We start from the raw sequence: 27,700 nt of genomic DNA, 5'->3' as shown, positions 1-27,700 counted from the left end.
GTCATGGTTAGTCAGAGTTAGCCAGGGCAAAAGTGTCTAGAAAGCATAGTTAGATTAATGAGGCACACAGCTTTTGATGTAACTGTAACTTTAATAAAAAGAGAAAAAATCACAGCCGCGTCTGAGATTGGATCTCTCGACTTCGGATACGACAGTTTGACTCAGCCTCCTACTTTCCTACCCGACAATCCCATGACAGAGATGGAAGCGAGTGGTGGGAAAGGAGAAGGTCTCCAGGGCGCATTCCAGAACGTGTTAACCAAGCTCCAGCAACTTCGTGCCGAGAACCAGACTTTGAGTCAACAAATGACTCAACTAGCTACCCAGATGGCTAACCTGCAACAGGGGGCAGTGCAGGGCTGGATTATCCATTAGGCTTAGTAGGCTGAAGCCTAGGGGTCTGGAGCTCTTGGCGGCAGGACAGGAGCTGCGGATCGCGGGACAAGAACTTCCAAACCGCCCGCCATCCCCCCGCTACACGAGTGCATTGCTGCCATCAACCAAGATGGCAGCAGAGGCTTCAGCCCCTTAGGGAAACCTCGGCCACCATGTTGATTGATGGCAAACCTGCGCGCACAGTTCACACAGCCACAAAAAAAGCAGAAAGGTAGGTGAAGTGTGGGGGATGGGATGGGATGGCAGGCAGCTCAGAATCAGCCTAGAGGCCCTCCTCAGCTTAATCCGGCCCTGGGGCAGTGTCTGCCCTGCCAGCTCCTACACCTTGAGCTAAGCCTCCAGTGGGACTACCCCCCCGCTACAGTGGGAACAAGGAGCTGTTCGCTACATTCATAGCCCAGTGTGAGTTGTATATACATGTAAGACAGTCGGACTTTCCTAATGATGCCTTGAAAGTGGCTTTCATGGTTAGTCTTCTGGAGGGGGAGGCAGCTCAATGGGTGATTCCCCTGCTACTTCGAAATGAACATGTTCGAAATGTTAAACCAGATCGACAATTTCGTAAGGGTGATGGTGGAGATCTTTAAAGACCCTCAGAGAAAAGCCACCATGTCGCATCGACTGGGAAAGCTGTGGCAGGGCAAAGACTCCATGGCAAAGACTCCACGGCAACTTATACCAATGCCTTTCGAATCCTGGCTCAGGAGGTGGACTGGAACAAATCAGCCTTGATGTATCACTACCAAGGTCTTAGCGGAGAGATTGTGGACAAGTTAGTGTGCACCACACCCCCTGGATCCTTACCAGCTCTCATCTAGCTGTGCTTGCAGATAGATAGATGGCTTGAAGGTCGCTGCCACGAGTGCTGAACTGAATCAGCCAGAACCTCGCCTCCAACCCCCCTCCCTCGCACCTGCTTCTCTCCCAGTATGGGAATTTTGCCACAGTTGGAGGTGGGGCCCATGCGACGAGGGAGGGCTCGGCCACGCCTGACAGAGGCTGAGAAGGAGAACTGTCGAAAGGAGGGGCTGTGTTTATATTGCAGGAAGGCAGGGCACATGGCCAAATCTTGCCTGTCCAAGTTGGAGAAGGTGCCAGTGCAGGAAAACTACAAATCCCAGCTCTCCTAGAGGTCCAAAAGCTGGGAACAACTTTGAGTCAGAGACCACAGGAACAGCCTCTTCCGCCAAAGTCTGCTTTGCATCTGCCCATTAGCTTGGGCTTGCCAGAGTGTCCAGACATCCAAGTATTCACTATGGTGGATTCAGACGCTTCCACCAACTTCACGGATCTGAACTTTGCTAAAAAAACACAATGTGCCAATCATAGAACTTGAGTCGCTGCTGTCCGTGGAGACCATAGATGGCTGGCCGCTGAAGTCAGGAACTGTCACCAGAGCCACCAAGCCCCTAGGAGTGGAGATAACGGGATATTTGGAAGGGATGTCATTCTATCTGGCAGCACTTCCCCGCTTCCTTGTGGTGTTGGCCATGACCTGGCTGGCCCAGCATGATCCCATCATCTCTTGGAAAGAGGCTACTGTGACATTTCAGTCGGAATACTGCGAGCAGCACTGCCAGCCCTCCAAGAAGCCCAACCCTGTAACGTTGGCAGCTACCTCCCCGCCAGAGGAGGTGCACTTGCCTAAAAAGAAGCGAGACTCTAGAGATGTGTTTGACAAAAAAGAAGCTGACCAGTTGCCCACTCACCACCCTTATGACTGTGCAATAGACTTGTTGCTGGGGGCTAGCATCCCTTCGGGGCACAACTATTCCCTGTCAGAGCCAGAGTTGGTGGTGCTGAGGGAGTTCCTGAACACCAATTTACAGCGAAGTTTCATATGACCGTCCAAGTCCCTGTCGGAGCCCCATTGCTGTTTATCAAGAAGAAAAATGGTGAGCTGCATCCTTTTCAGGATTACAGGGAGGTGAACAGAATTACTATCCCCAACAGATACACCTTGCCTCTTATCAGAGAGATGCTAGAGCACCTACAGTAGGCTAAAATCTACACCAAGCTGGATTTATGCAGAGCTTACATTTTGGTCAGGATCAGGGAGTGGGATGAGTGGAAAACTGCCCCCAAGACCTGTTATGGACACTTTGAATACCTGGTCATGCCGTTTGGCTTGTTGAATGCCCCAACTATCTTCCAAAATTTCATGAATGACATCTTTCAGGATTTCCTGGACTGCTTCATGATAGATTATTTAGATGACACCCTTATTTACTTTGACTCCTTTGAGCAGCACGAGGCACATGTGAAAGCAGTTTTGCAGAGACAGAGATCACCACTGGAGAAGTGTGGGTTTGACCTGACCACTTTGAAGTTCCTGGGCTGCCGCATGTCTCCCTCAGGAGTTGAGATGGACCTGGAGAAGGTGCGCTGCATGCTCTCTTGGCACCCTCCCAGAACCAAGAAGGACCTTCAGCATTTCTTGGGGTTTGCTAACTACTACCAGCACTTCATCAAACCTGACCACCCCTCTTACTGACTATCTGAAAGATTCTGGACCATTTCATTGGTCCCAAGCAGCTCAAAAAGCTTTTGAGGAGCTGAAGCGGCTGTTTTCCTCAGAGCTCATACTCCAGCATGCTGACTCCCAGGAACCCTTTGTAGTGGAAAGTGATGTGTCGCATGTTGGCATCAGATGAGTATTATTACACCCAGCCAAGAAGGAGGGGGGTTTACGACCCTGTGCTTACTTCTTCAGAAAGCTAATAAACTATGCAGTCTGGAAGAAGGAACTGTCGGCCATTCATGATGCCTTTGAGACCTGGTGTCAGCTGTTGGAGGGGGCATGACACAAAGCAGAGGTTCATACCGACCACAGAGACCTAGAAAGTTTACAGACAGCCCGCAAGTTGAATCAGCGGCAGGTTCAGTGCGTGCAGTTCTTCACCAGGTTCCACTCCACATCAATTACATTCCCCAGGCACAGAACCGCCAGGTGGATGCATTGTCCCGCAAGCCTGAGTACCAGGAAACCCAGCTTGCCACACAATTACGTCACATCATCCCCTTGGAAAAGATGGTTGCAGCCAGCTGCCCTGGCCCGTGGCTCAAAGAACTGTGTAGAGCCCAGGAAGAAGACACGTACGCTCAGGAGCGGATGCAGGAACTGGAGCAATCACAGCAAGACTGTGCGCTGGGATTCTCCCATCAAGCTGGGCTGCTCTATCACAAGAGACTCTGTATGTGCCTCCAGGAGAGTTGCAAGCCAAGGTCCTCTGCCAGTGTCACGATACCCCCACTGCTGGACATTTTGGGGTTTTTTTAACTTTACAGACTGTCATGTGAGACTTTTGGTGGCCAAGGGTTAAACAAGATGTAGAGAGGTATGTTCAATCCTGTCCAACATGCACAAGGGCAAAATACGCCCCAGGGCAACCCTTGGGTTTGCTGGAGCCTCTTCCCATGCCCAAGAGACCCTGGCGAATGGTGACTTTGGACTTCATCAGACTTACCTGCTTCCCAGAGGAAGATGACTATTTTGGTGGGCATGGATGCTTTCAGCAAAATGGCTCCCTTCATCCCCTGTGCTGAGCTGCCAACCACCTGAGAAACCACCCAACTGTTTGTAGAGCACATTTTTCATTTGCATGGTCTCCCCACCAGTTTGGTTTCGGACCTGGGAGCCTAGTTCACAGCTCAGTTCTGGTGTGCATTATGGCAATTGCTACAGAGTGAGTTAAGGCTGTCGTCTGCACACCACCCCCAGACTGATGGACAGACAGAGAAAGTGAATGCTACTATGGAACAATATCTCCGCTGCTATGTAAACTATCAGCAAGACAACTGGGTGTCATTATTGCCCCTGGCAGAGTTCGCCTACAATAATTCAGTCCACGCGTCTAATTAGCAGACACTGTTCTTTACCAACTTTGGATTCCACCCACATACTTTTGCCACCCCTGGCTCTATCCTGGCCGTCCCAGCAGCGGCAGAGTTCGTGCAAGAACTACAGGCAATGCAGCAGTTACTACAGGAGCAGCTTTCATGGCGAGAGCAGACTACAAATGGGTGGCGGATCAACACCGCCAGTCTGGCCCAGAGATATAGGTTGGAGACAAGGTGTGGCTTTCCACACGCTATTTGCCTACACGAGTTCCCAGCCATAAACATATCCTTGACTCTTGCCAGTGCTGGGGAAAGTTACAATACCTGATCCATTGGAGGGGATTCGGTTCGGAAGAAAGATCTTGGGAGGTGGCAGCCGACGTTCACATTCTAGACTTGGTGAGAAAGTTTCATGTTGTTTACCCAGACAAGCCAAAGCCCCCAGGGTGGGGGTGGGGAATTGGCATGGGAGGGGGGATGATGTTGTGACCCAGGTTGGGAGGGGAGGCTTTGAGATGCCAGACTCTGACATTGAGGACTGGGGCGATGAGCTGCGGGAAGGGACTAGCAGCAGGGAGAGAGCACACGGATCCCTGTCAGTGACAGCTCGACTCTCCCTGATTCTGCCCCCCCCACTGAAGTGCAACCAAAGCTGTCAAAGACTGCCCTGTTGGAGACTGCTCCGTTAGATATGCCCCCAGTGCCTGCATCCATGTCAGAGGTGCTGCCTGCTCCACCTGATGTTTCCCAGCTGGGTAAGCTGAGAGCCAGCCTCCTTCGGTGGCAGCTGAAGCAGGGGATTCAACAGATGTTGAGGAGCCGCTAACGTTTACGTGCAAAAGCCAAGCCTACTTAAGATGACTCAGGGGAGGTGTTTGTTGCTGACAATGTCAGAGCGCTGCGAAGTCATGCTTAGTCAGAGTTAACCAGGGCAAAAGTTCCTAGAAAGCTTAGTTAGGTTAATGAGGTGCACTGCTTTTGAACTTTAATAAAAAGAGAAAAATCGCAGCCACGTCTGAGACTGGATCTCTCGACTTCGGGCAGGACACTTGGCTTATGAAGTGAAACTAAATTTAATTGGTGGTCTAGAGAATCTTTCAGAGAGATGGAAAGAAAAATGCTGTAGAAAGTATTAAGTTACCAGTTTCACTTATTAAACAAAGCTTAGCTAGAATGTTGTGTGTATTATGGTAACATCTGACTAGGATCAGGGACAGAAATATTTAGGCAGATGTAGGGATGAGTGGATCTGTCAATTTCACCTTCTCTCTGTTTCTCATTTCCACTCTTAAGTTCCGTTCTCCACATTTCCACATCAGTTTGCTATTATTTTTTTTTATAAAAACAGTCCTCATAAACATTCCTTAGCATTTCAATGCGGCTTTGCAGTTTTTCAAAGCAATTTTCCCTAATAGAATGCATTTTTGTATGTTATTTTCACTAATATATACATTTTTATCCTAGCATATGCATTTTTACATGTTACTTGGCTGGGAAACTGCACTGTGAAATTTGGAAAAGTGCAAATTTCAAAGGCTGGCTGTCTTTTGGTTTTGGAAAGTGCAAAATAGGTAGGTTCACCTTTAAATGTGAACTGAATCAAATGTATCTCCTATTCCTAGGTAAATGTATAGAATTCATCTGCTACTTACACCCGTTGTGTGAAGCTTCATCTTAAATTTTTCAAAATACAACCAGTGCTTTGATTCATTAGGATCTAGATCGTGATAGAAATCTCTGGCCGCATAACCAAAACTATGGAATTTTCTTTCTGGAGTTAAGAGGATAGTTGTTGGTGTCTTCTGATTGGATACGCCAGGATCTCCTCCTTCCCATCGCCTAAAAATATAGAAGACACCATTTAAAATCAACAAAACTTTAGCATACTTTAATGTGAAGTCCAGAGAATACAACTGCTGCATGGAATGTCTGTCTGTCTTTCTTTAATTAATTAAAAGCATTTCTGAGTTGCTTAATATTAAAAAAAAATCCTCAAATGGTATACAAAATTAACATAAAAACAATGTAACAGTATAATGGCATTAGAAAAATGGGAACAGGTTAAAAAAAAAGGAATTCAGAAAAAACTGAAAAGCAGTATATCATTTTTTAAAAAAAAAATGAAGGTAACACTGGGCTTCAACCTAGAAGATCTGGGATCAAATCCAGGGTTCAAAAATCAGGGACCTCTATGGATTGTTGCCCCTCTCCTACATGACAGCACCCCTTCTATGATGATCAGTGATTGTGACATATAGTATATCACTTTCATAGGGTAAAGCAACATTTCCCAAAGTGAGGAGACAGGTCAAGGGCAAGAGAAGCATGAGAGTGAATGAACTTAACAAATGCACTGACACAAAATGTGGTGGCTATTAGCCTGCACAGCTTTGAAAAGAGATTAGACAAATTTATGGAGGATAAGGCTATGAATGGCTATTAGCTCCAGTGGTAACATGGAACTTCTATGTTCAGAGCAGGATGACAATACAATTGCTGCAGGGCCAGTCTGCGTCTGTGTTGGAATTGCTTTTAAATGTTTTTAAACTTTTAAAAAAATATATATTTTTTTAAACCTTTTTTTAAAAAGATGTTTTTAAAGCTTAAAAAAATGTTTTTAAAGATGTTTTGTTTTAATATATTTTAAAGTCTGTTTTTATCATGTTTTAAAGTGTTTTTAGAGCTTTTATTTGCTGCCCAGAGCTCCTACTGGGAGGCCCGGCCTCCAAGGGGTTTTCTGTATCTTTAAAAGCTGTGCAGGGGGAAGGGAGAATTCCACCTTGTGTTTTTTCCTATTACAGGGTTGCAAGGACACCTGCACTTGGCTGACTTTCTCTCCTCCTAAAGATATAGGATCAGTCTCAGGCCCTGAACCTGGCAACCCTAGTTACAACTTCATGGCATGCAGCTTATACAAACAGAATACTATCAGTACAAACATGGCCTAAAGTGACACGTGAAATAGCTCTAAGTCAAGCTTTCAATAGCATGTAATGATTCCCCTGAATATAAATAATATAAATAAATAAATAATGCCATATAAATCTAGCTACAGTTCCATCTGCACTATACATTTAAAGCAGTATCATACCGCTTTAAACAGTCATGGCTTCCCCCAAAGAATCCTGGAAACTGTAGTCTGCTAAGGGTGCTGAGAGTTGTTAAGAGGCCCCTATTCCCCTCACAGAGCTACAGTTCCCAGAGTTCCTTGAGAAGAGGAATTGATTGTTCAGCCACTCTGAGAACTGTAGCAGATGGGGCTTACATCTCTATTTTTATTTATTCCACTACTCTATTTTTTTTACTAGAACTAAGGGCCTATTCACATTACTACTACTACTACTACTACTACTACTACTACTTTTCAAGTGTATGTCTGTGGAATGCAGGAACCTGCCTTGTAGTGATTTAGACTCGATTTGTATTCCACCTTTCAACCAAATGGTGCTGAAGGTGGCTAACAACAATGATATAAATAAAAAAATAAAATATAATGAAACAGCAATCAAATACAAAGTATGCAACATAAAAACAAGCCAGATAAAACATCTACAAAATATAGGGTTGCCAGGCTCAGGGCCCGAGAATGATTCTGTATCTTTAAAAGAAGAGAAAATTCAGCCAAATGCAGGTTTTCGTGCAACACTGAAATGGGAAAAACCATAAGGTGAAATCCTCCCTTCCCCCTGCACAACTTTTGAAGATACAGAAGACCTCTTGGAGGCTGGACCTGGCAACCAAGAGGTCTTCCATATCTTCAAAAGTTGTGCAGGGGGAAGGGAGAATTACAATGTTGCAAGAAAACCTGCATTCGACTGGATTTTCTCTTCTCTTAAAGATACAGAATCATTCTCAGGCCCTGAGCCTGGCAACCCTAACAAAATACCCAGTTAAAACCAATTTCAATACAGTATATTTAAGTCCATCCCTATTATACTGGGGGGGGGGACTTTCCAATTGTTGCTTTCTGTGCAACCACTGGAAGAAATGAGCAAAAAGTGTGAGATCTGCTTCTCAGCTTAGGTACTGGAAACAACTCCACTCCAGTTCTGGAATGTACTACATTAACTATCAGATTATCAATACTGCAAACAGTTTCCAGAAAAAGGGAAATAGCTGGTTTATCTAATAGGATGATTCCTCCTAATTCTGATGTTCAGTCAGTGAGAGACGTACAAGAGGGTATCAGCATACCAGGAAATCCAAAGGTTTGCAGAAGTGTTTTTTTTTAAAGGAAAAACAACTCTGGGGGGGGGGGTTAACCCAAAACAGCCCAAAGAAAATTAAATGTGCTGAATGGGCATGGAATGCTAACCAACTGATGAAGGAGGAATGGAATTGGGTGAGGGAAATGGAATGGAGTACCAAAGAAATGGACATGGTTGACTGGAACAGTGAACTGAAGCACTCCATGCAACAACATTTTGTTGCAGGCCTCATTGCTTATAACACCTTGACACAGTGGATCCCAAACGTTTTCCCCCACAGACCACTGGAAAATTGCTGATTGTCTTGGTGGAACAGCTTAATAATTTTTGTGTCTATTGTAATGTGCTGTAATAGTTGCTGTGTGATTTTAATGGTATTATTTCTTCTTTCATTTCTTCTATTGTATTACAATTCCATATAATTCAAACTGTAAAAGAATAAGATACAATATAAGAAATAAAAGAAACAAATAAAAGGACAATTAAAATCAGTATGAATATTTAATTGTGGTCATATTGCATATCACCTGAATGATGCTCACAGACCCACTGTGGTCCACAGACCAACATTTGGGAATCTCTGCCCTCAAGTATTATAAGTGAGGCCAGTAACAAAATTGTTGCTACACCAACTGATCGATATTCCTGTTTTTCAAAACTCTCAATTTTTCTTCTTTTAGAGTTATACGGTTATTGTTACAGACATTTCAATAAGCTGCTGATTCCATATTAGAGAATTAATTTTTAATCCCTTGTTAGGAATATCTTGGTTGAGTTTGCTTTTAGTCACCAGAATGAACTCCTAATGCCCATAGACAAATAGCATATGTTTACATGGCGAACTTGAAAAATCTTTCATTAGATTTTAATGCAGGCACGTGACCCTCTGGATTCATGGGGGTGGGGGGAGAAGTCAGGTGAGATGTCATCCATTCTGAGCTGACTGAACCAGAACTACTGCTTGTTAAATCCTACGCACCAGCTGCACATTCAGGGCAAGAAGATATTGTTTTGATTGGGATTCTTTAATGACTGTAATTTTGACTCATTCACAGAGTGTTATGTTAATAGAAAGTGCACTTAGGAGATGAGTAACTGTGACAGCCATCTATTCTTTCCTAAATAGAAGATGCATTAGACCTCTTTCTGGAATGAACGCCTTTGAGCTGCAGTACCATCAGCAATCTCACTAGTATTGTGGCTAAGGTTTGAAAGATTTAATCTTCAGAACACACAATTCCTTAAATTTCTAATACACACTGGAAGCCCAGAATTCAATGCTACAGCAAGGCCATGTGCATACTGTGATTGTACTGGACATTGTACAAATGAGTACACAGACACAGAATTCAGCTGCCAGATAATCTCAGCTTTCTTAAAAAGCAAGTTTATAGCCCTTAAGGATGCAATGATGAGGGTGAAAGTATTCATGCAATGCCTCATGAAAGGGGCTGGTCAGGATTATGCAGTAGACAGGGTTTGGGATTTCAGTTCTTTCCATAGCTCTTTACACCACCCTACGATGAGGAAAAGAAGAGCAAATTATGTAACATTTAAAAAATGCAAATATTCTTAATATGCCCAGTTTTTATAGGAAGTGGGTAGTTGGCATGGAATTGAAGCCCTAGGCTAGGATTATCACCTGAAAAAGTCTTGTGCTCTTTGTTGCCCTGTTTCATTTTTTGATGTGTCTACTATTTCTGTCTTGCTGCTATTAAAGGCACAGATCCTTCAAAGCCAGGTTTTGGCAAGCCTAACCTCGAGCTTAGGTGCACAAAGACAACCCTATTGGGAAATATGGCTTTTAATGACTGTGAGCCCAGCCATGGAGAATACGTATTGATGAGCTCACTGAGAGCTGCAGTGAGCCATCTATACAGATCTCATGATAAAATTCAGGGCGAAGCTTAAAAATAAAGAAGATTCTGCTGGAAAAGATTATAGTGGTGAAAAGGATGGTTGTATAGCAATGTCCGTTTACATGATTCCTGCACTGAGCAGGGGGTTGGACTCGATGGCCTTGTAGGCCCCTTCCAACTCTACTATTCTATGATTCTATGAGCAGATCTTTTGGACTTAAATTATTTCAGAGCCAAACAAAACAAAACCTAAAGAACAAGAGTGATGATTAAGCCCATAGTACTGCCCTAGGGATGACCACATGAGCCACTGCTTCAGTCACACCTTTCCTAGACCGCAGGAAATTGCCTTCTGCCAAGATAGACCAATTGGTTCATCTAGCTCAGCACTGTCTACACTGACTGGCAGTGGTTCTCCGGGGTTTCAGGCAGGAGTCTGTTCCTGGTATCTCTACCCAGAGATACCAGGGGTTGAGTCTGTAAACTTTTTCATGCAAAGCATGTGTCCTACCACTGAGCTACACTTCCCCATCCTACTCACTATGTCTGCACCTCTATAGTTCCTTGATTCTCTCTCACCTCATCACCACTGCACATTTGCCAGCCCTTGGCATTACCTTCTCATCCACCCACATTTCTTATACATATGATAGGGACCTTCTGTTCTCTGTAGACTAATTTGCTGGTAACAAGGAAATGTTAAGCAACAGGAGAAAGATTCTGCTTCATGTTTCCGAGCAGGGTCAGGTCAAACTAGAAAAGACAACTCTGTGAACAGTTTTCTTCAAGGAAGGTTTCCCCTGCATGCAAATAGCAGGAGTGGGGCCACCAATCCAGACTGGGGCCACACTGGGGGCCAAAGAGTTAAAGCTCCCCCCAAGCATATCCCCAAGCCAGGACCCTAATTCAGGTTGCAGGCCCAATATTTATTTTGTAAAGACCGTTCACACAATTGCTAATTGCGTGGTTTATAACAGATGCTATTGGAGGTCACTGATTCATAGGGTCACCATAAGCTGTAATCGACTTGAAAGCATATAACAACAAAGTCTGACCCTCAGTAAAGCCAAGGATATTATCTGTAGCACATAACTATGCATATAACTATGCTTTAGCATGGGTGTGAGGAACCTTCAGCCCTACAGATGTTGCTGAACTGCAACTCCCATCAACCCCAGCAAGCAAGGTCAGTGGCTAGGGATTACAGGAGTTGTAGTTCAGCAACAACTGGAGAGCCAAAAGCTCCCCACACCTGCTTTGGCATGATCTGTCTTCTTATCTAAACATCTCTCAGCACAAGTTGTTCTTTGTAGATGGCTTTGTTTCTGTGACAGAAAATTAAGTACATCTCTGCCGGGCTTAAAATTGTTACTGGATAATCATTTCTATAGGCTCAGGATGAATTTGCATAAGATGCATTTTTCAAACAATAATACAGCCTTCTTTTATTTCATGCATAGGAGCTTCTCACCCTTGATTCAACTCCCTTTGTCAGGTGCCTCCAAATCACTTACCCCCCACTGTTTACCATTAAATCCCTACATTAAATTCTCAACCCTAACATTCTCATCTTACAGTGAGGCGAACACTGTACTCGGCCATTCTGCGCTGTTTTACACCTGTCGGCAGCTACTGAGGAAGTGAAAAGGGGCTTTTCCTCCTATGTAAAGGGTAAAGGGCAGAAGACTAATTGCTAGTATGAGGAGGCTGGTTCTCTTACCCCTGTAGGCCCAATTACAGGTGTAATGACAGACGAGCCTGAACTGTATCTTATTTTTATTATTCATTTTATTTCTATACAGCCCTTCCTCCCAGGGCAGTGTACACCATCATTAAGATAAAGTCAGCTCTAAACGCAACATTAAAACTAGTAAAAGTTCCCTACATACAAAAATACCTAACTTAAAACAACAATGTCATATTGCAACTGTAGAGTCCTTGAATCACTTAGTTCTTAAAAGTCCAAGTGAACATGTATCTCTTTAGCTGATGCCTATAGGCTGCAAGCAAGGGGGGGACAAACATAGTTTCCCAGGGACAGAATTTTGTAATTAGAGTGCAGCTACCGAGAAGGCCCTGTCTCATTTGATCACCCCTCCCTGGGCCACTCTCATTGGCAGGACAATCATCAGGGTCTCCCCCACCAATCTAAGGGCATGGGCCAGCAGGTACTGGGGGAAGTGATCCTTTACATACTTGGGCCCTAAGCCAATTAGGGCTTTGAAGGTCAGTACTAACACCTTGAATTGGGCCTAGTAGCTCACAGGCAACCAGTGCAGTGCTTTAAGGATCAACAACATATGACTGCAGCTCGATGCCCCACTTAATAGACAGGCAGTCAAATTCTGCATGGGTTGCAGCTTCTGGGCCATCTTCAAGGGTACCCCCACAGAGTGCACTGCAGTAGTCAGTGCTGCTCCACGAGCTAGAGGGAGCCCCAGCTGACAAAGCATCAAGGCGAGTTAAGCAGCAGAGCGAAAAGAGGGTAAGTAGCTCCCATTTATTCCATTATTTAATTGAAGTAAAACAGCTCAGAGCAATAAGTAATAAGGGCAGCCCAAGGTCACCCTGAGCTAGGAGCCAAATCCTGAAAGAACCTATATCTTAGGAGACAGATCCTAGGAGAAGGAAGCGTATAGAAAGCTAGTTTTCAACACCACCCTAGCAGGAAAGCTTCAGGGGACACTGTAAACAAGGCTAAATTCCAGTCGGAGAGAAGGGGGAAAAGGAAACTCCACCGATACATACAGGGAGAGAGTCAGCTCAGAGAGACAGATTCTAGGAGAAGGAAGCCTATAGAAAGCTAGTTTTCAACACCACCCTAGCAGGAAAGCTTCAGGGGACACTGTAAACAAGGCTAAATTCCAGTCGGAGAGAAGGGGGAAAAGGAAACTCCACCGATACATACAGGGAGAGAGTCAGCTCAGTCCTTGCTAAAAAGGGCAGCCTTAGCCTTCCGTAAACACAACCACAAGCTCTGTTTCCCTAGGTTAAAGAAAGGTCAGGCTGTTCTAGGTGGGAAAACAACAAACAAAAAAGACTTGCCTGGAAGGCGCAGCCCCTTGCTTAGATTAAAAGCAGCCAAAAGCTTAAACAGCCCCGCCCCTTGCTCAGGAAGGAAGCCTGCCTTCCTGCCTTCAAAGGAAGGAAGCCTGAGAGAATACTAAAGAGTTAAGCCCCAGCTGATAGCCATCAGCCTCAAGTAACACATCATTGGCTGGCAGCAGTAGCTGGGAGGAACCAGCCACACATATAAAGTCAGAGCACCCTAGCGAGGGAGCCTGCTCCACGAGCTAGAGGGAGCCCCAGCTGACAAAGCGGCAAGGCGAGTTAAGCAGCAGAGCGAGTTCGGCAGCAGGGCGAGGAGGCCAGGGCCCCCTACTCTGCCCGTCTGTTCCCTGACCTCAACTAAACCGCAGTCTCCAACCCATTGACGTAATAAACCTTAAACAAAACTATGCAGGTAAGAAGCCAGCAGGGATGTGGGGGCTTTCCAGTGTTTTGCACCGCCTGCAGCATGTACGACTATCTGCCTGTTGGACAGAAGTTGTGGGTGTGCTCTCGGTGCAATGAGCTCCTGGCTCTCCGGGAACGACTTCATTTCCTTGAGGCCAAGGTGGCGGACCTGGAAAAGCTGAGAGAGGCAGAGAGGTGTGTGGAGGAGGCCTTCAGGGACGTTATAGCTGTGTCCCACTCCAACGATGATAGCTCTCCTGCTATCATGGAGAACGATGGTCTCGGGGAAGGAGAGCATCCAGCTGAGGAAGAGGGAAACGATCCCTTAGAAGGGACCCATTCCTTGGGGGATGAGCAGCTATCCTCTCGTGCCGAGGATATATCTCCAGGGGGTGGAGGGATCCTTGTAGTGGGTGATTCGATCATTAGGAACATAGACAGTGGGGTGTGTGATGGGCGTGTAGACCGCAAGGTGTTTTGCCTGCCTGGTGCGAAGGTTGCGGATATCGCCCGTCGTTTAGATAGTTTGGTAGACAGTGCTGGGAAGGAGTCAGTGGTCGTGGTGCACGTTGGCACCAACGACATGGGGAAATGCAGCCGTGAGGTCCTGGAAGCAAAGTTTAGGTTGCTAGGTAGGATGCTGAAAGCCAGGACCTCCAAGGTGGCTTTCTCTGAAATGCTACCGGTTCCACGCGCAGGACCAGCCAGACAGGCCCAGCTTCGCAGTCTCAATGCGTGGATGAGACGATGGTGTCGGGTGGAAGGGTTTGGATTTGTTAGGCACTGGGGAACATTTTGGGACAAGCCGGGCCTGTACAAAAGGGACGGGCTCCACTTGAACCAGAATGGAACCAGACTGCTGGCACTTAAAATTAAAAAGGTAGCAGAGCAGCTTTTAAACTGACTGAGGAGGGAAACCCGACAGGAGCTGAGAAAGGTCCGGTTCGGAATAAACCTCCCCCCTGGGATAAAAACCAAAGAAATGATGAAATTTTAAAAGGGGTAGGTGTTGCGTGTTTGCGTGTGTAGATCATACAAGGATGGAATCCAAGAGCCGCATAGAACAGGAATAAGCCAGGCCAGGCAAGTTTCTTGTAAGAGTCTTTACTAGGCAAAGACATTAGACACAGTTCTCTCCACAGACAGTTTCCCCCACACTCAGTTTTTCCAAGCTTCCCACCTTATCAGGCTTCCCAGCCAGCTACTGACCTTGGCAAACCTGGCGCTCTGTTCTCACAGCTTAACCCTTCTGCTTCAGGTTTCACTCTCTTTGCTAAAACACCCTGTCTGTGAGTGAGTCTTCACTCACTGCTTCACTGACCAACAGCCCCCACCTGAGACTCACAGATTACAAAACTTCATTGTTCACCATTACATTTCTACAATATTAACTTTTCATTACAATACATATCAGTACATGGTTTGTTTTCTTACCGTTTCTATTTACATTTTCAGTTCAGTTCTTGTTTCTTTATTTCTTTATTCACACAAGTTTCACAGATTCATTTTGTTCACTTTTATTTGATAATACATTTATATTTCATTCCTCAACACAAAACTTCCACATGAGATCCATTGTTTCTTTATCTATTGGTCCTTCTTTTTCCCATTCTACTGGATATGTGTCTGTTTCATTATTCTGTTGTGTAACATTAAATGTGAATCTCTGAGGTGGTTGACCTTTCGTTTTTCTTTCTGATCTTCTAACATTATCTATTTCCATTACTTCCTCACTTTCTATTTTACTTGGACCTGCACCTGTTCCTGCACTTGTACTTGGCATTTCTGTATCTTGCATTGCCATGTCTTCACTTCTCAGCCTTTTTACAGTACGTTTGCCACCGTGTATTAGATCAGTCAATGCAGTTCTTAATGGAATTTGCTGCCCAAAAGGAACATCTGCTGCTTCCTGCTTGTTTGCACTATCTAGTATAACTGTTTGACTGTCTCTCCAAGGTTTATCTATCACCTTTATGCTTCTGCTTAGCACTACTTGTTGTTTCTCAGGCAACCAAACTCTATAATATGAATTCTGAAATCCCAAAATGCGTCCTGCCTGAGCTCTTGAGCCTAATTTACCATACCTTTTCTGTTTTGCAACATGTACCCAGCATTTTGCACCAAAACGTTCTATGTGTTTCACCCTGGGTTTTCTTCCAGTCAGTTTCTCATAGGGAGACATGCCTATTGTTCTGTGCATAAGGTGGTTCTGAATATAAACAGTGTACAGAATACATTCACCCCAATAAGTGTTATTCATATCTGCATCTGCTAGCATGGCTCTCATTGAATCCTGCAATGACCGGTTCCTCCTCTCTGCAGTTCCGTTGGAGGATGGGCTGAAGGGAGCAGTGAGACTCTGTATTATTCCCTTCTTTTCCAAATATGTTTTAAATGAATTACTGGTAAATTCTCCACCCCGATCTGATCTGATATTCTTGATAACAACCCCATATTGTGTCTCTGTCCTCTGTATAAATGCCTTCAATTTCTCTTCTGCTTCACTTTTCTTTTTCAATAAGAACACATGTGTAAATCTGGAGAAGTCATCCACAATCACTAAATAAAACCTTGCTCCACCTTTTGAGCACTGAAAAGGTCCAGCCAAATCCACATGTATGAGCTGATAGGGTTCAGTGGTTGTGCTTCCACAGCTCTTATTCACCGGAGTCACAGTCATTTTTGTTTTATAGCATACCTCACACTCATCCACATGCTCACAATGTGTTAATTTCAAATCTTGACTATGTTTTGGGGTGTTTTGTACCTATTCGAAATGTGCGTGTGCCAATTTTCTCTGCCATTCATGGAAACAATTATCATGTTTATCTTTATTAACTCCTATCCAGGCACACGTGTGTTTATCAAGATTGCACTCAACCATAAACATTTGGTTCTGTAATTTCCCTTACATGCATATTTCACCATCTTTTCTCACAAAACATCTATCCCCTTCAAATGTAACTTTACAACCTATTTGAGCCAATTTTCTCACTGATAGAATGTTATATTTTAAACCAGACACCAATAATACATCTGTCAATATAGTTCCCAAAGTATGTAACCTGAGAGTGCCTTTTGCAATCGCGTCCTGAGTCGATCCGTCAGCCAGATAAAGCTTCTCCTGCGTCGGCTTTGAAGTGTAAAATAAACTAGAGTCTGTGATTAGGCAATTAGATGCTCCACTGTCGAGAAGCCACTTAGAGTTAATGAGTTTATTGTCCTCCTTAGTAACAAAGTTCACGCTTGTTCTCTGACTTTCAAAGCCCCTGTTATTCCTCTTCTTTAAACAATGTCTCTGTATATGTCCACGGGACCCACAAAAATAACATATTTTATTCTCTTGCCTGCTTCTTTGATTTTGTTGTTGTTGTACAGCCACAGTCTCTTTTAACTCTGTTTCCTTATTCTCTTGTCTTCTATTCCATTCTTGTTGAAGTTTCTGTTCTACAAAGCCCAAATTCAGATGTCCGTCGGGTAAAGTTTCCAGGCTAGAGACCATGACATCCCATTTTTGATCAAATGAAGATAACAGGATATAGACCATCTGAATGTCACTATGATGCACTCCTCTATCTTGCAGCTCAGCATTTAATCTACGAAATTCAGCCAGATGCTCTGTCATAGTCACTTCTTCTGTAAAACGCATCTGATAAAGTTTCCGTGCTAAACACAGCCTGCTCCCCGCAGTTTGCTGCACATGAGCGGCTCTTAGCTTCTCCCACATCTGATTAGCTGTCGGCTCATTACTCACCAGCAACAGTTGAGAATCAGACAGCCCCAGAGTAATAAAAGCCTTCGCTTTCTCGTCTTTCTTCAACCACGCTGCTGGAGGAGCTGCCGGAGGGGGTTTTTCTACAACATCATTCAACTCTTCTTTAATCAGAACTGCTCTCATTCTCCATTTCCAGCTGGAGTAGTTTACAGCATTCAGTCTCTCCATCGGCATCCCGGATAACAGGTTTACAGCCATGTTGCCCACTCTTACTTGCCTCTTTCTTGCACTTTGTTTCTCTCTGCAACAACGCCACGTCAACAGCTCTCGAACCCGCTACCATGTATGATAAGCTGGGCCCATAACCCCTGTTGCGTGTTTGCATGTGTAGATCATACAAGGATGGAATCCAAGAGCCGCATAGAACAGGAATAAGCCAGGCCAGGCAAGTTTCTTGTAAGAGTCTTTACTAGGCAAAGACATTAGACACAGTTCTCTCCACAGACAGTTTCCCCCACACTCAGTTTTTCCAAGCTTCCCACCTTATCAGGCTTCCCAGCCAGCTACTGACCTTGGCAAACCTGGCGCTCTGTTCTCACAGCTTAACCCTTCTGCTTCAGGTTTCACTCTCTTTGCTAAAACACCCTGTCTGTGAGTCTCACAGCCTGCTTCACTGACCAACAGTAGGCCTAGAAGTAGGCATTGTGAGAGCAGGGGCACAGGATATAAATTCAGAAGAGCAAAATTACCACAGGCCTAACCACAAGTGACAAAGACACTTGAAGAGAGACACTGCTTACAAGTGCCTGTACGCTAATGCTAGGAGCCTCCGAACCAAGATGGGAGAACTGGAGTGCTTGGTCTTAGAGGAGAGCATTGATATAGTGAGCATAACAGAGACCTGGTGGAATGGAGAAAACCAGTGGGATACGGTTATCCCTGGATATAAACTATATCGGAAGGACAGGGAAGGACGTATTGGTGGCGGAGTCGCTCTATACGTGAAAGAAGGCATTGAATCCAGCAAGCTTGAAACCCCAAAAGAGGCAGACTCCTCCACAGAATCGTTGTGGGTGGTGATACCATGCCCCAGGAGGGACTTAATACTGGGAACGATCTATCGTCCCCCTGATCAAAATGCTCAGGGAGACCTTGAGATGAGATATGAAATTGAGGAAGCATCCAAACTAGGAAATGTGGTAGTAATGGGTGACTTCAACTACCCGGACATAGACTGGCCGCACATGTGTTCCAGTCATGACAAAGAAGCAAAGTTTCTAGATATTCTAAATGACTATTCCCTAGACCAGTTGGTCATGGAACCGACCAGAGGGACGGCAACCCTGGACTTAATCCTCAGTGGGGACCGGGACCTGGTGCAAGATGTAAGTGTTGTTGAACCGATTGGGAGCAGTGACCACAGTGCTATTAAATTAAACATACATGTAACTGGCCAATTGCCAAGAAAATCCAACACGGTCACATTTGACTTCAAAAGAGGAAACTTCACAAAAATGAGGGCATTGGTAAAAAGAAAGCTGAAAAACAAAGTCCAGAGGGTCACATCACTCGAAAATGCTTGGAAGTTGTTTAAAAACACTATATTAGAAGCTCAACTAGAGTGCATACCGCAGATCAGAAAAGGTACCGCCAGGGCCAAGAAGATGCCAGCATGGTTAACGAGCAAAGTCAAGGAAGCTCTTAGAGGCAAAAAAATCTTCCTTCAGAAAATGGAAGTCTTGTCCGAATGAAGAAAATAAAAAAGAACACAAACTCTGGCAAAAGAAATGCAAGAAGACAATAAGGGATGCTAAAAAAGAATTTGAGGAGCACATTGCTAAGAACATAAAAACCAACAACAACAAATTCTATAAATACATTCAAAGCAGGAGACCATCTAGGGAGACAATTGGACCCTTGGATGATAAGGAAGTCAAAGGTGTACTAAAGAACGATAAGGAGATTGCAGAGAAGCTAAATGAATTCTTTGCATCTGTCTTCACAGTGGAAGATATAGGGCAGATCCCTGAACCTGAACTAACATTTGCAGGAAGGGATTCTGAGGAACTGAGACAAATAGTGGTAACGAGAGAGGAAGTTCTAAGCTTAATGGACAATATAAAAACTGACAAATCACCGGGCCCGGATGGCATCCACCCGAGAGTTCTCAAAGAACTCAAATGTGAAATTGCTGATCTGCTAACTAAAATATGTAACTTGTCCCTTGGGTCCTCCTCCGTGCCTGAGGACTGGAAAGTGGCAAATGTAACGCCAATCTTCAAAAAGGGATCCAGAGGGGATCCCGGAAATTACAGGCCAGTTAGCTTAACTTCTGTCCCTGGAAAACTGGTAGAAAGTATTATTAAAGCTAGATTAACTAAGCACAGAGAAGAACAAGCCTTGCTGAAGCAGAGCCAGCATGGCTTCTGCAAGGGAAAGTCCTGTCTCAGTAACCTATTAGAATTCTTTGAGAGTGTCAACAAGCATATAGATAGAGGTGATCCAGTGGACATAGTGTACTTAGACTTTCAAAAAGCGTTTGACAAGGTACCTCACCAAAGGCTTCTGAGGAAGCTTAGCAGTCATGGAATAAGAGGAGAGGTCCTCTTATGGATAAGGAATTGGTTAAGAAGCAGAAAGCAGAGAGTAGGAATAAACGGACAGTTCTCCCAATGGAGGGCTGTAGAAAGTGGAGTCCCTCAAGGATCAGTATTGGGACCTGTACTTTTCAACTTGTTCATTAATGACCTAGAATTAGGAGTGAGCAGTGAAGTGGCCAAGTTTGCTGACGACACTAAATTGTTCAGGGTTGTTAAAACAAAAAGGGATTGCGAAGAGCTCCAAAAAGACCTCTCCAAACTGAGTGAATGGGCGGAAAAATGGCAAATGCAATTCAATATAAACAAGTGTAAAATTATGTATATTGGAGCAAAAAATCTGAATTTCACATATACGCTCATGGGGTCTGAACTGGCGGTGACCGACCAGGAGAGAGACCTCAGGGTTGTAGTGGACAGCACGATGAAAATGTCGACCCAGTGTGCGGCAGCTGTGAAAAAGGCAAATTCCATGCTAGCGATAATTAGGAAAGGTATTGAAAATAAAACAGCCGATATCATAATGCCGTTGTATAAATCTATGGTGCGGCCGCATTTGGAATTCTGTGTACAGTTCTGGTCACCTCATCTCAAAAAGGATATTCTAGAGTTGGAAAAGGTTCAGAAGAGGGCAACCAGAATGATCAAGGGGATGGAGCGACTCCCTTACGAGGAAAGGTTGCAGCATTTGGGGCTTTTTAGTTTAGAGAAAAGGCGGGTCAGAGGAGACATGATAGAAGTGTATAAAATTATGCATGGCATTGAGAAAGTGGATAGAGAAAAGTTCTTCTCCCTCTCTCATAATACTAGAACTCGTGGACATTCAAAGAAGCTGAATGTTGGAAGATTCAGGACAGACAAAAGGAAGTACTTCTTTACTCAGCGCATAGTTAAACTATGGAATTTGCTCCCACAAGATGCAGTAATGGCCACCAGCTTGGATGGCTTTAAAAGAAGATTAGACAAATTCATGGAGGGCTATCAATGGCTACTAGCTGTGATGGCTGTGCTCTGCCACCCTAGTCAGAGGCAGCATGCTTCTGAAAACCAGTTGCTGGAAGCCTCAGGAGGGGAGAGTGTTCTTGCACTCGGGTCCTGCTTGCGGGCTTCCCCCAGGCACCTGGTTGGCCACTGTGAGAACAGGATGCTGGACTAGATGGGCCACTGGCCTGATCCAGCAGGCTCTTCTTATGTTCTTATGTTCTTATGTAGTCCAAATATGAAGTTATTAGAGCATGGATAACTGAGGCAGTCTATACTGGTTCAGGAATGGCCATAGCTAGCAAACCAGCTGGAGCTGTGCATAGCCTCTTTTGCCCAACAAGGCCTCTGGTGCCAGCTTGGAAATAAGAGGCATCTCAAAGCTACATATCTGTTCCTTCAAGGCAGCCTTTCCCAACTGGTGTGCCTCCAGATGTTGTTGGACCACAACTCCCATCAGCCTCAGCCATTGGCAATGCTGGCTGATGCTGATGGGAGTTGTGGTCCAACAACATCTGGAGGCACACTGGTTGGGAAAGGCTGCTTCAAGGGGAGTGCTACTCCATCCAGAACAGGTCTTCTACCTAATTCCCAGATCTAAGAGCTACCTACTCATAGCACCTCCATCTTATCAGGATTTAATTTCAGTATACTTGCCCTCATCCAATCCAGCACTGCCTCCAGGCACTGGTCCACCACATGTACAATCTCTCTTATTTCAGATGGAGCGGATAGAGCTGGGTGTCATCTGTATATTGATGACACCGTACTCCATATATCCAGATGACAGTTCAGAGTAGTTTCATACAGAGGTTAAATAGCACGGGGACAAGATGGAACCTATGGAACCGAGTCCTCCAATGTTACTCTTTGAATGTGGCCCCACAAATGGGAATGGAGCCATCACAGCACAATTCACCCTACTCACCCTGCAGGGCCAGCAATAGCTGATGAAACTGGAGGGCCAGAGAGAACGTTTTGATCCAGGTAAAAACAGAGTCTGGGTATCTACTGTGGGATTTTCCCCCTACATTGCCAATTGCTCCTATAGCAGAATGGCTGGCAATGAAGCAAGTCGTCTGGGGAAGTCATAAAATCTTCCCCGAAAGCATTTATTTTTTATTTTGGAAAGGGAGATAGAATGTGCATGTGTCAGGAATTATTTAGGTCTAACAGATCGGGCTAGTGGAGCAGGCTAGATTACTGACCCTTGAAATTCCCTTCACCTTGGCAACTGGTTGGCTTTGCAATTTCTCATTTGACAGTTGTCAGTCCACAGTAAGCTTCACACTCAACTGTCTCTCTGCCTAAGCCACTACACTGATTTGCTCTGTTGCTGTATTAACAACTAAAGCAAGGAAGCAATTTTTTAATTTTATTTTTGAAAAAAAGATTATCTGAAAAATTGGTATCAGAAAAAGAATCAAGGTACATCAGGAGGAAACACTGTTTTTAAATGGAAAAGAACAAGGCTATAACTTTTGAAATTTCTTTTTTAACAAACATTCTAAGAATAGTACAGATAGAAATGCCATTTCCTGTACTTGAATATATTTATCTTGCAAATGGTTCTAATAATGTAAATATTGTATTTAAAATGTATGCTGTGCTACCAGTTGTCACACAACTTGTACTTAATACTGTAGTTTTTAAACAATGACACTTCACATTTAATAAACATGTGACGTTTTGAAATTATCTTTCCCCCCCAAACATTCTTGTTACAAAACTGAGAGAAATCACTGGATTTGTTGACTGGATCAGTCAGATTACATTTTATGCACCTCCTGAGCATGTAACTATTAGTTAGCTGAACAGCATCTGGAAGTAGGGATGCTTGAGGAATTTGAGCTTTATGAATTCCAATAGGAAGTGATCTGTCTTTACCTCCCGGGCTAATGTGTGGATCACACCTAAGCTATCCACCAGTTTTTGCACTCCTAAATGAAGTTCCCAGCACAGGAAACTTATCAAAATTAATTTCTGAAAATGATTTAAATATGGTTTTAAAATGAGAATTTCTGTGTTTATGATTATAGATAAAAAATAATTCCCAGTTTTGGGAAATACTATCCTTATGACAAATTTTTATCCTTCACTTCATTTAAAAAATGGACTTTTAGGTGATTTCCAAAGTTAGTCATACTGAATTCTATAAGTCTATGCAGAGTATGGCTTAGCTGGAAATTGCTCTTTATTTCCTTAGGTAACTCCATTACTTTATATAAATTGTTATAACTGAAACAATTACTGTTGTTTGTGGCCAGCACTATGGGGTGATGCTGCCACCCTCCTGAGAGCAGTGTCACTGCTATTTACCGGATTGGTGCAGGGCAGGTTAACAGTGTGGTCAGGACTGTGTAGGTGCACCAGTGGAGCCAATCCAGCACTCCCACTGGTGCATCAGCATAGCTCCAATCTCACTGCTGTCCTACCCCACCACCGTTTGTATAAGCAACAGCAACACTGCTGTGAGGAGGGCAGTGGCACAGCACTGCCCATCATGCCAGCCCTTCCACCCAAAGTTGGCATGTCTATGTTCCCATCTGATCCCACCCCTTGGCCTCTGTGTGTAGAAACAAAAATCTGAAAGGGGGTACCTATGCCCAGACAGCTGTACATATGTAGGTGCTTCATGCAATCAGGGACCCTGAACATTTAGAACTGTGTGCTTTAAGGCACCCCATTGAAGAACTTCGGCTTCCTCCTTCATATGCTCACTCTGTGTGTGGGAGGCATACAATGGACTATATTGTGCCAACCCAAGACAACTCAACAGTTATTATACAAGTGAAAAACCAAATGTTAGATCTGGCACAATCCACAGGCCAGGCAAAATCTGACAGCAGCTTGGTTTTCACTCAAGCAACAAGTGGCTCAGATTCAGGAGCCAGGCCAGAGTCTGAGGCTGAAAAGACCCAGGTACAATCCCACTGCCCCCCTAGTGTCATCTGACAGCTGCTGTGCTAGAATCTGCAATACCTCTCTCTGGCCAGGTGCACTGCTGGGACACAAGCACAGCAGAAACCAGGCCAACAGCACTCTCTCTCTCTTTTGGCAAGGTGCCATGATAGTGCAAGAGAATGTGTCCACTGCCCTAAACTACCTAGCTTTTTTGAATTTGCATTTCTGAACTTCACACTTCTGATACCCAGCCAAATATCTCACCAGACTGCTCCATGCCCTCCACAAGGGCTTTTGCCTGCCTAGAATGTGTCCTTAATGCCTCTATCACTGGATGGAGAGATGTGTGTGAGCACAGAAACCTGTCTTTGGCTGGTGGTATGCAGCCTACTGTATCAAGGGTAAAACTGGCATCCTTTGCCCTGCCCACTGGCCCCATCCACCATGGCACATAGTCTCTGGAAGACTCCCCATGAGGGAACGCAGCCCTAAAACTGAAGAAGTTTCCACACCCCTGCTGTATGGTCACGAGCATTCTAGTCACAGCACACAGTAGCTTTTACCTCATTACATGAATGCATTCTGGTTCCTTGGTGAAACTGTAGGCGTAGCCACTGGAAGTTGTGCCAAAATCTATAGCCACAACAACGAGAAATGACTGTTCCTCTGCGTCATTTGCATCAGAGTCCTTCTGTGAAAAGAACAGAAATAGAACAGGTTTTTATGTGTTTTCAAGCATTACTGGCTTTGCTTAATGCCAAACACAGCACTAACAATCTCTTCCAGAGTGAATGAAATTAGCAATCCTTGAATATCAGCAGGCTTCTAATGTTACTGGACGGGGAATTTAGCACATGACCAAGCCGATACTTAAATTTTTTGACTGTGTTGCTACTCCAGAAGAATGAGAACCAGATTCATGTTCTTTGTAACTTCTGCAGTCTAAATGGGTCAGTCACTGATTTCAGAAAACAAATAAATGAGAAATGGACAGTTCTTAATAAATTGTTGTGCATACATAAAAGACTGTAACATTGCAGAGCATGTAATCATAAGTACATTTGTATGAATTCTAGCTCTATGGAAATGCAAAATCACAAAAACTGTTAAATCAATGTACTTTTAATATACACATTTGCTGTGCCACTATTAAATGGTAGCATAAAGTCAAATAAACTAACTTCTCTTGTTCCAAACCAGAACTTGGGCTGGGCGGGGAAAATATTCTCTTCTTTGCCTCCTCCTAAGAGCTTGCAGACATTATTCTGTGAGAAGGGCCATGTGTCATGACCCTGAAATCACACTTCCCATCTTCAGGAGATGAGACTGAGGATTTGGAGTAGGAGAGGGAATTGGCCCCAGGGACAGCCCCAGATGTCTATACTAACACAGAAGTATATGTGCAAGAGCTCATGGCCAGTAGCAGTCAGAGGGACAGCGCAGGTGGAGCAGCATTGCTCACCTGCCTTATGAACACTGAACATTGCTGCCAGTTCCTGACAGGGAGAGGGGTGAGGCATGGATATGGTGGCAGAGCCAATCAGATGCCCCTGCCGCTGAGCTCACACAGTGCTGAGCTCCCTGTACCTCCCCCCTTCCACTCTCAGAAACTGGCAGCAATACTCAATGTTTGGGAGGCAGGTGAGCAATGCTGTCCTGCCTGTGCTACCCTACCAACCACTACTGTTCATGTGCTCATGGCACCAGTGTCTCTCCGGCCCACAGAGGTCATGTTGCCCTCCTCTGATTCCACCTCAGAAGCTCCAATAGTCCCACAGTCTCTCCTGCTCCTTCAGAGCTACCGACTGCTAAAGCAGGCTGTGCCCATTTAAATGAAGCGGCTCTTCCCACATAAGATAACCTCTCAGATACAACTTGCAGTTCCTTCCGAAGGCTCAGTCTGAGGTTGGCTGCAGCTGAAACAACATTGTAGCTTGGCTCTGATGACATCTCCAGCCTGAGCCCGGCCCTCAGCTGTCCAGGGTGTCTCGCCTTGCCTAGACCAGCCTTCCCCAACCTTATATTCTCCAGATGTTTTCAACTACAACTCCTATCATCCCTGACCATTGGCATGGGGCTGCTGCTGATGGGTGTTGTCCAAAACATCAGGACGTCAGTAGGTTGGAGAAGCCTGACCTAGACCTTGCCCAGTTTTGCTTCACCTTGTTCTGTTTGCCCAAATCTCAACTCTTGTCTTGGGTCTGAACCTCCATACTGCTGAGACCATGTTACAAACAGAATACCAAGTTTGGGAAAGCAGGTAAATCCTCATCCTTTCCTCTGATGGAGGAAATACACTCCATATCCACAGGAAAGATAACTCTAATTACCAGGTGCTGAGTACAAACTATAGAAGATTGTTACCATCAGAATGCTATGTTTGTGAGCTTCTCCAAAGATACTTTCCTGGCCGTGGAGTACTGCACTTGATGGACCTTTGGTTTGATCCAGCAAGGCACATTTTCCGGAACACATTCATTTGTGAGTTTACAGTTTAGAGAGCTGATGAGTGATCATGCTCATTATGCATGATTCAAATGGAAAGCGAGAGGTTTGTCTCCCACTCTCAAAATATCGGAACCTGGAATCATTCAATGAAATGGAATGGTGGGAGATTTAGGAAAAGCAAAAGAAAGATATGGTGATAAACACCAATTTAGATGGCTTTGGTTAGATTGGTTAGAGCATCAGACTCGGACTTGGGAGACCCAGGTTCAAATGCCCATTGAGCCATCAAGTTCATTGGGCGACTTTGGGTAAGTCACTTGGGTTGTGGTGAAGATAAGAGGATGTGAACCAAGGACACTGCCTTGAGCCTCTTGGAGGAAAGGTGGAATATAAATGCAATGATTGAATGAACAAATAAACAGGAAATAGCCAAATTCATGGAGAATAAGCTATTAATGATTCCCAGTCATGAAGGCTATATACTGTCTCCAAGATCTGACAGAGCATGCTTCTGGGAACAACAGCGTAAGAGGACTGTTCTCATGTCATGCTTGTGGGCTTTCCAGAGGCATCTGGTTGGCCACCATAGGAAACAGGATGCTGGTCTAGATGGGCCTTTGATCTGATCTAGCAGGGATCTTGATATGTTTTTTTGAGCTTCGCTGCAGCGAAGGAAATAACTCTAAGAGCTTGTATGTAATTTTAATGCAGAGGCTCCAAAAGGCCTTTGAGAAAGCAAGCTTGCCATGCTACTATCAGTAGACACTGTGTATCGCAGAGACATGACTGTGGTGAGGAGGCTTTTAAGCTGAGGTGCCAAGATTAGGAAGTGAATATTTCTAAGCAAATGACTATGTCTGCCCTGAGCAAAATCTAATCCTTGAGCCTGGAGCAGCAAAATGGGCTATCTCCAATTAAATAAGTTAGGCTATTTTCTCTAGGCTCCCAGTGGAATTGTAATTTAAGTTCAAGATTTGCTTTCTTACTTCTAGTTGTTCAACAAAAACCTTTAGGGTTCTAATACAAACTACCAGCAGACACAGTAGGCTTCTGTTCACAAAGTATGAGGCTAGCCTGCAGATATTTATGAAATTCACAAAAACATTTTGCATACTGAATGTACTTAAACAACCATCCATCTATAGAATGAACTTTCATAGAGAAAATAAGTGCATCAAAATAATTGTCACGTTACATACAAAGCATGAAATATTTGCACTCACTGTCACAACAGAGGCTGTGAACAAATAAAGCACAAAAATGACAAAATAGAGATCTCCTTGTGGGAGGTTAAGC

At 44.4% G+C, this 27,700-nt stretch overlaps 1 protein-coding gene across 3 annotated transcripts in view; it reads right to left on the bottom strand.

Annotated features, from left to right (window-relative positions):
* The window catches only part of HSPA12A (heat shock protein family A (Hsp70) member 12A), a 96,256-nt gene that overhangs the window by 56,271 nt on the left and 12,285 nt on the right, over positions 1-27,700 (bottom strand). For 2 of the 3 annotated variants that reach the window (XM_061635900.1, XM_061635898.1), the window contains exons 3-4: positions 24,520-24,647; positions 5,889-6,075 (exon numbers count right to left, since the gene is read on the bottom strand). In XM_061635900.1, the coding sequence (XP_061491884.1) occupies positions 5,889-6,075; positions 24,520-24,647 (315 nt within the window). The remainder of the gene's footprint in view (positions 1-5,888; positions 6,076-24,519; positions 24,648-27,700) is intronic. The other variant, XM_061635899.1, reaches the window with a different exon arrangement.

Source organism: Rhineura floridana, chromosome 7 (genome assembly GCF_030035675.1).
Source record: "Rhineura floridana isolate rRhiFlo1 chromosome 7, rRhiFlo1.hap2, whole genome shotgun sequence".
In the NCBI taxonomy this organism is placed as follows: Eukaryota; Metazoa; Chordata; class Lepidosauria; order Squamata; family Rhineuridae; genus Rhineura; species Rhineura floridana.
Note: the sequence above shows the minus strand (reverse complement) of the source record. Positions and strands in the feature narration are given on the sequence as shown.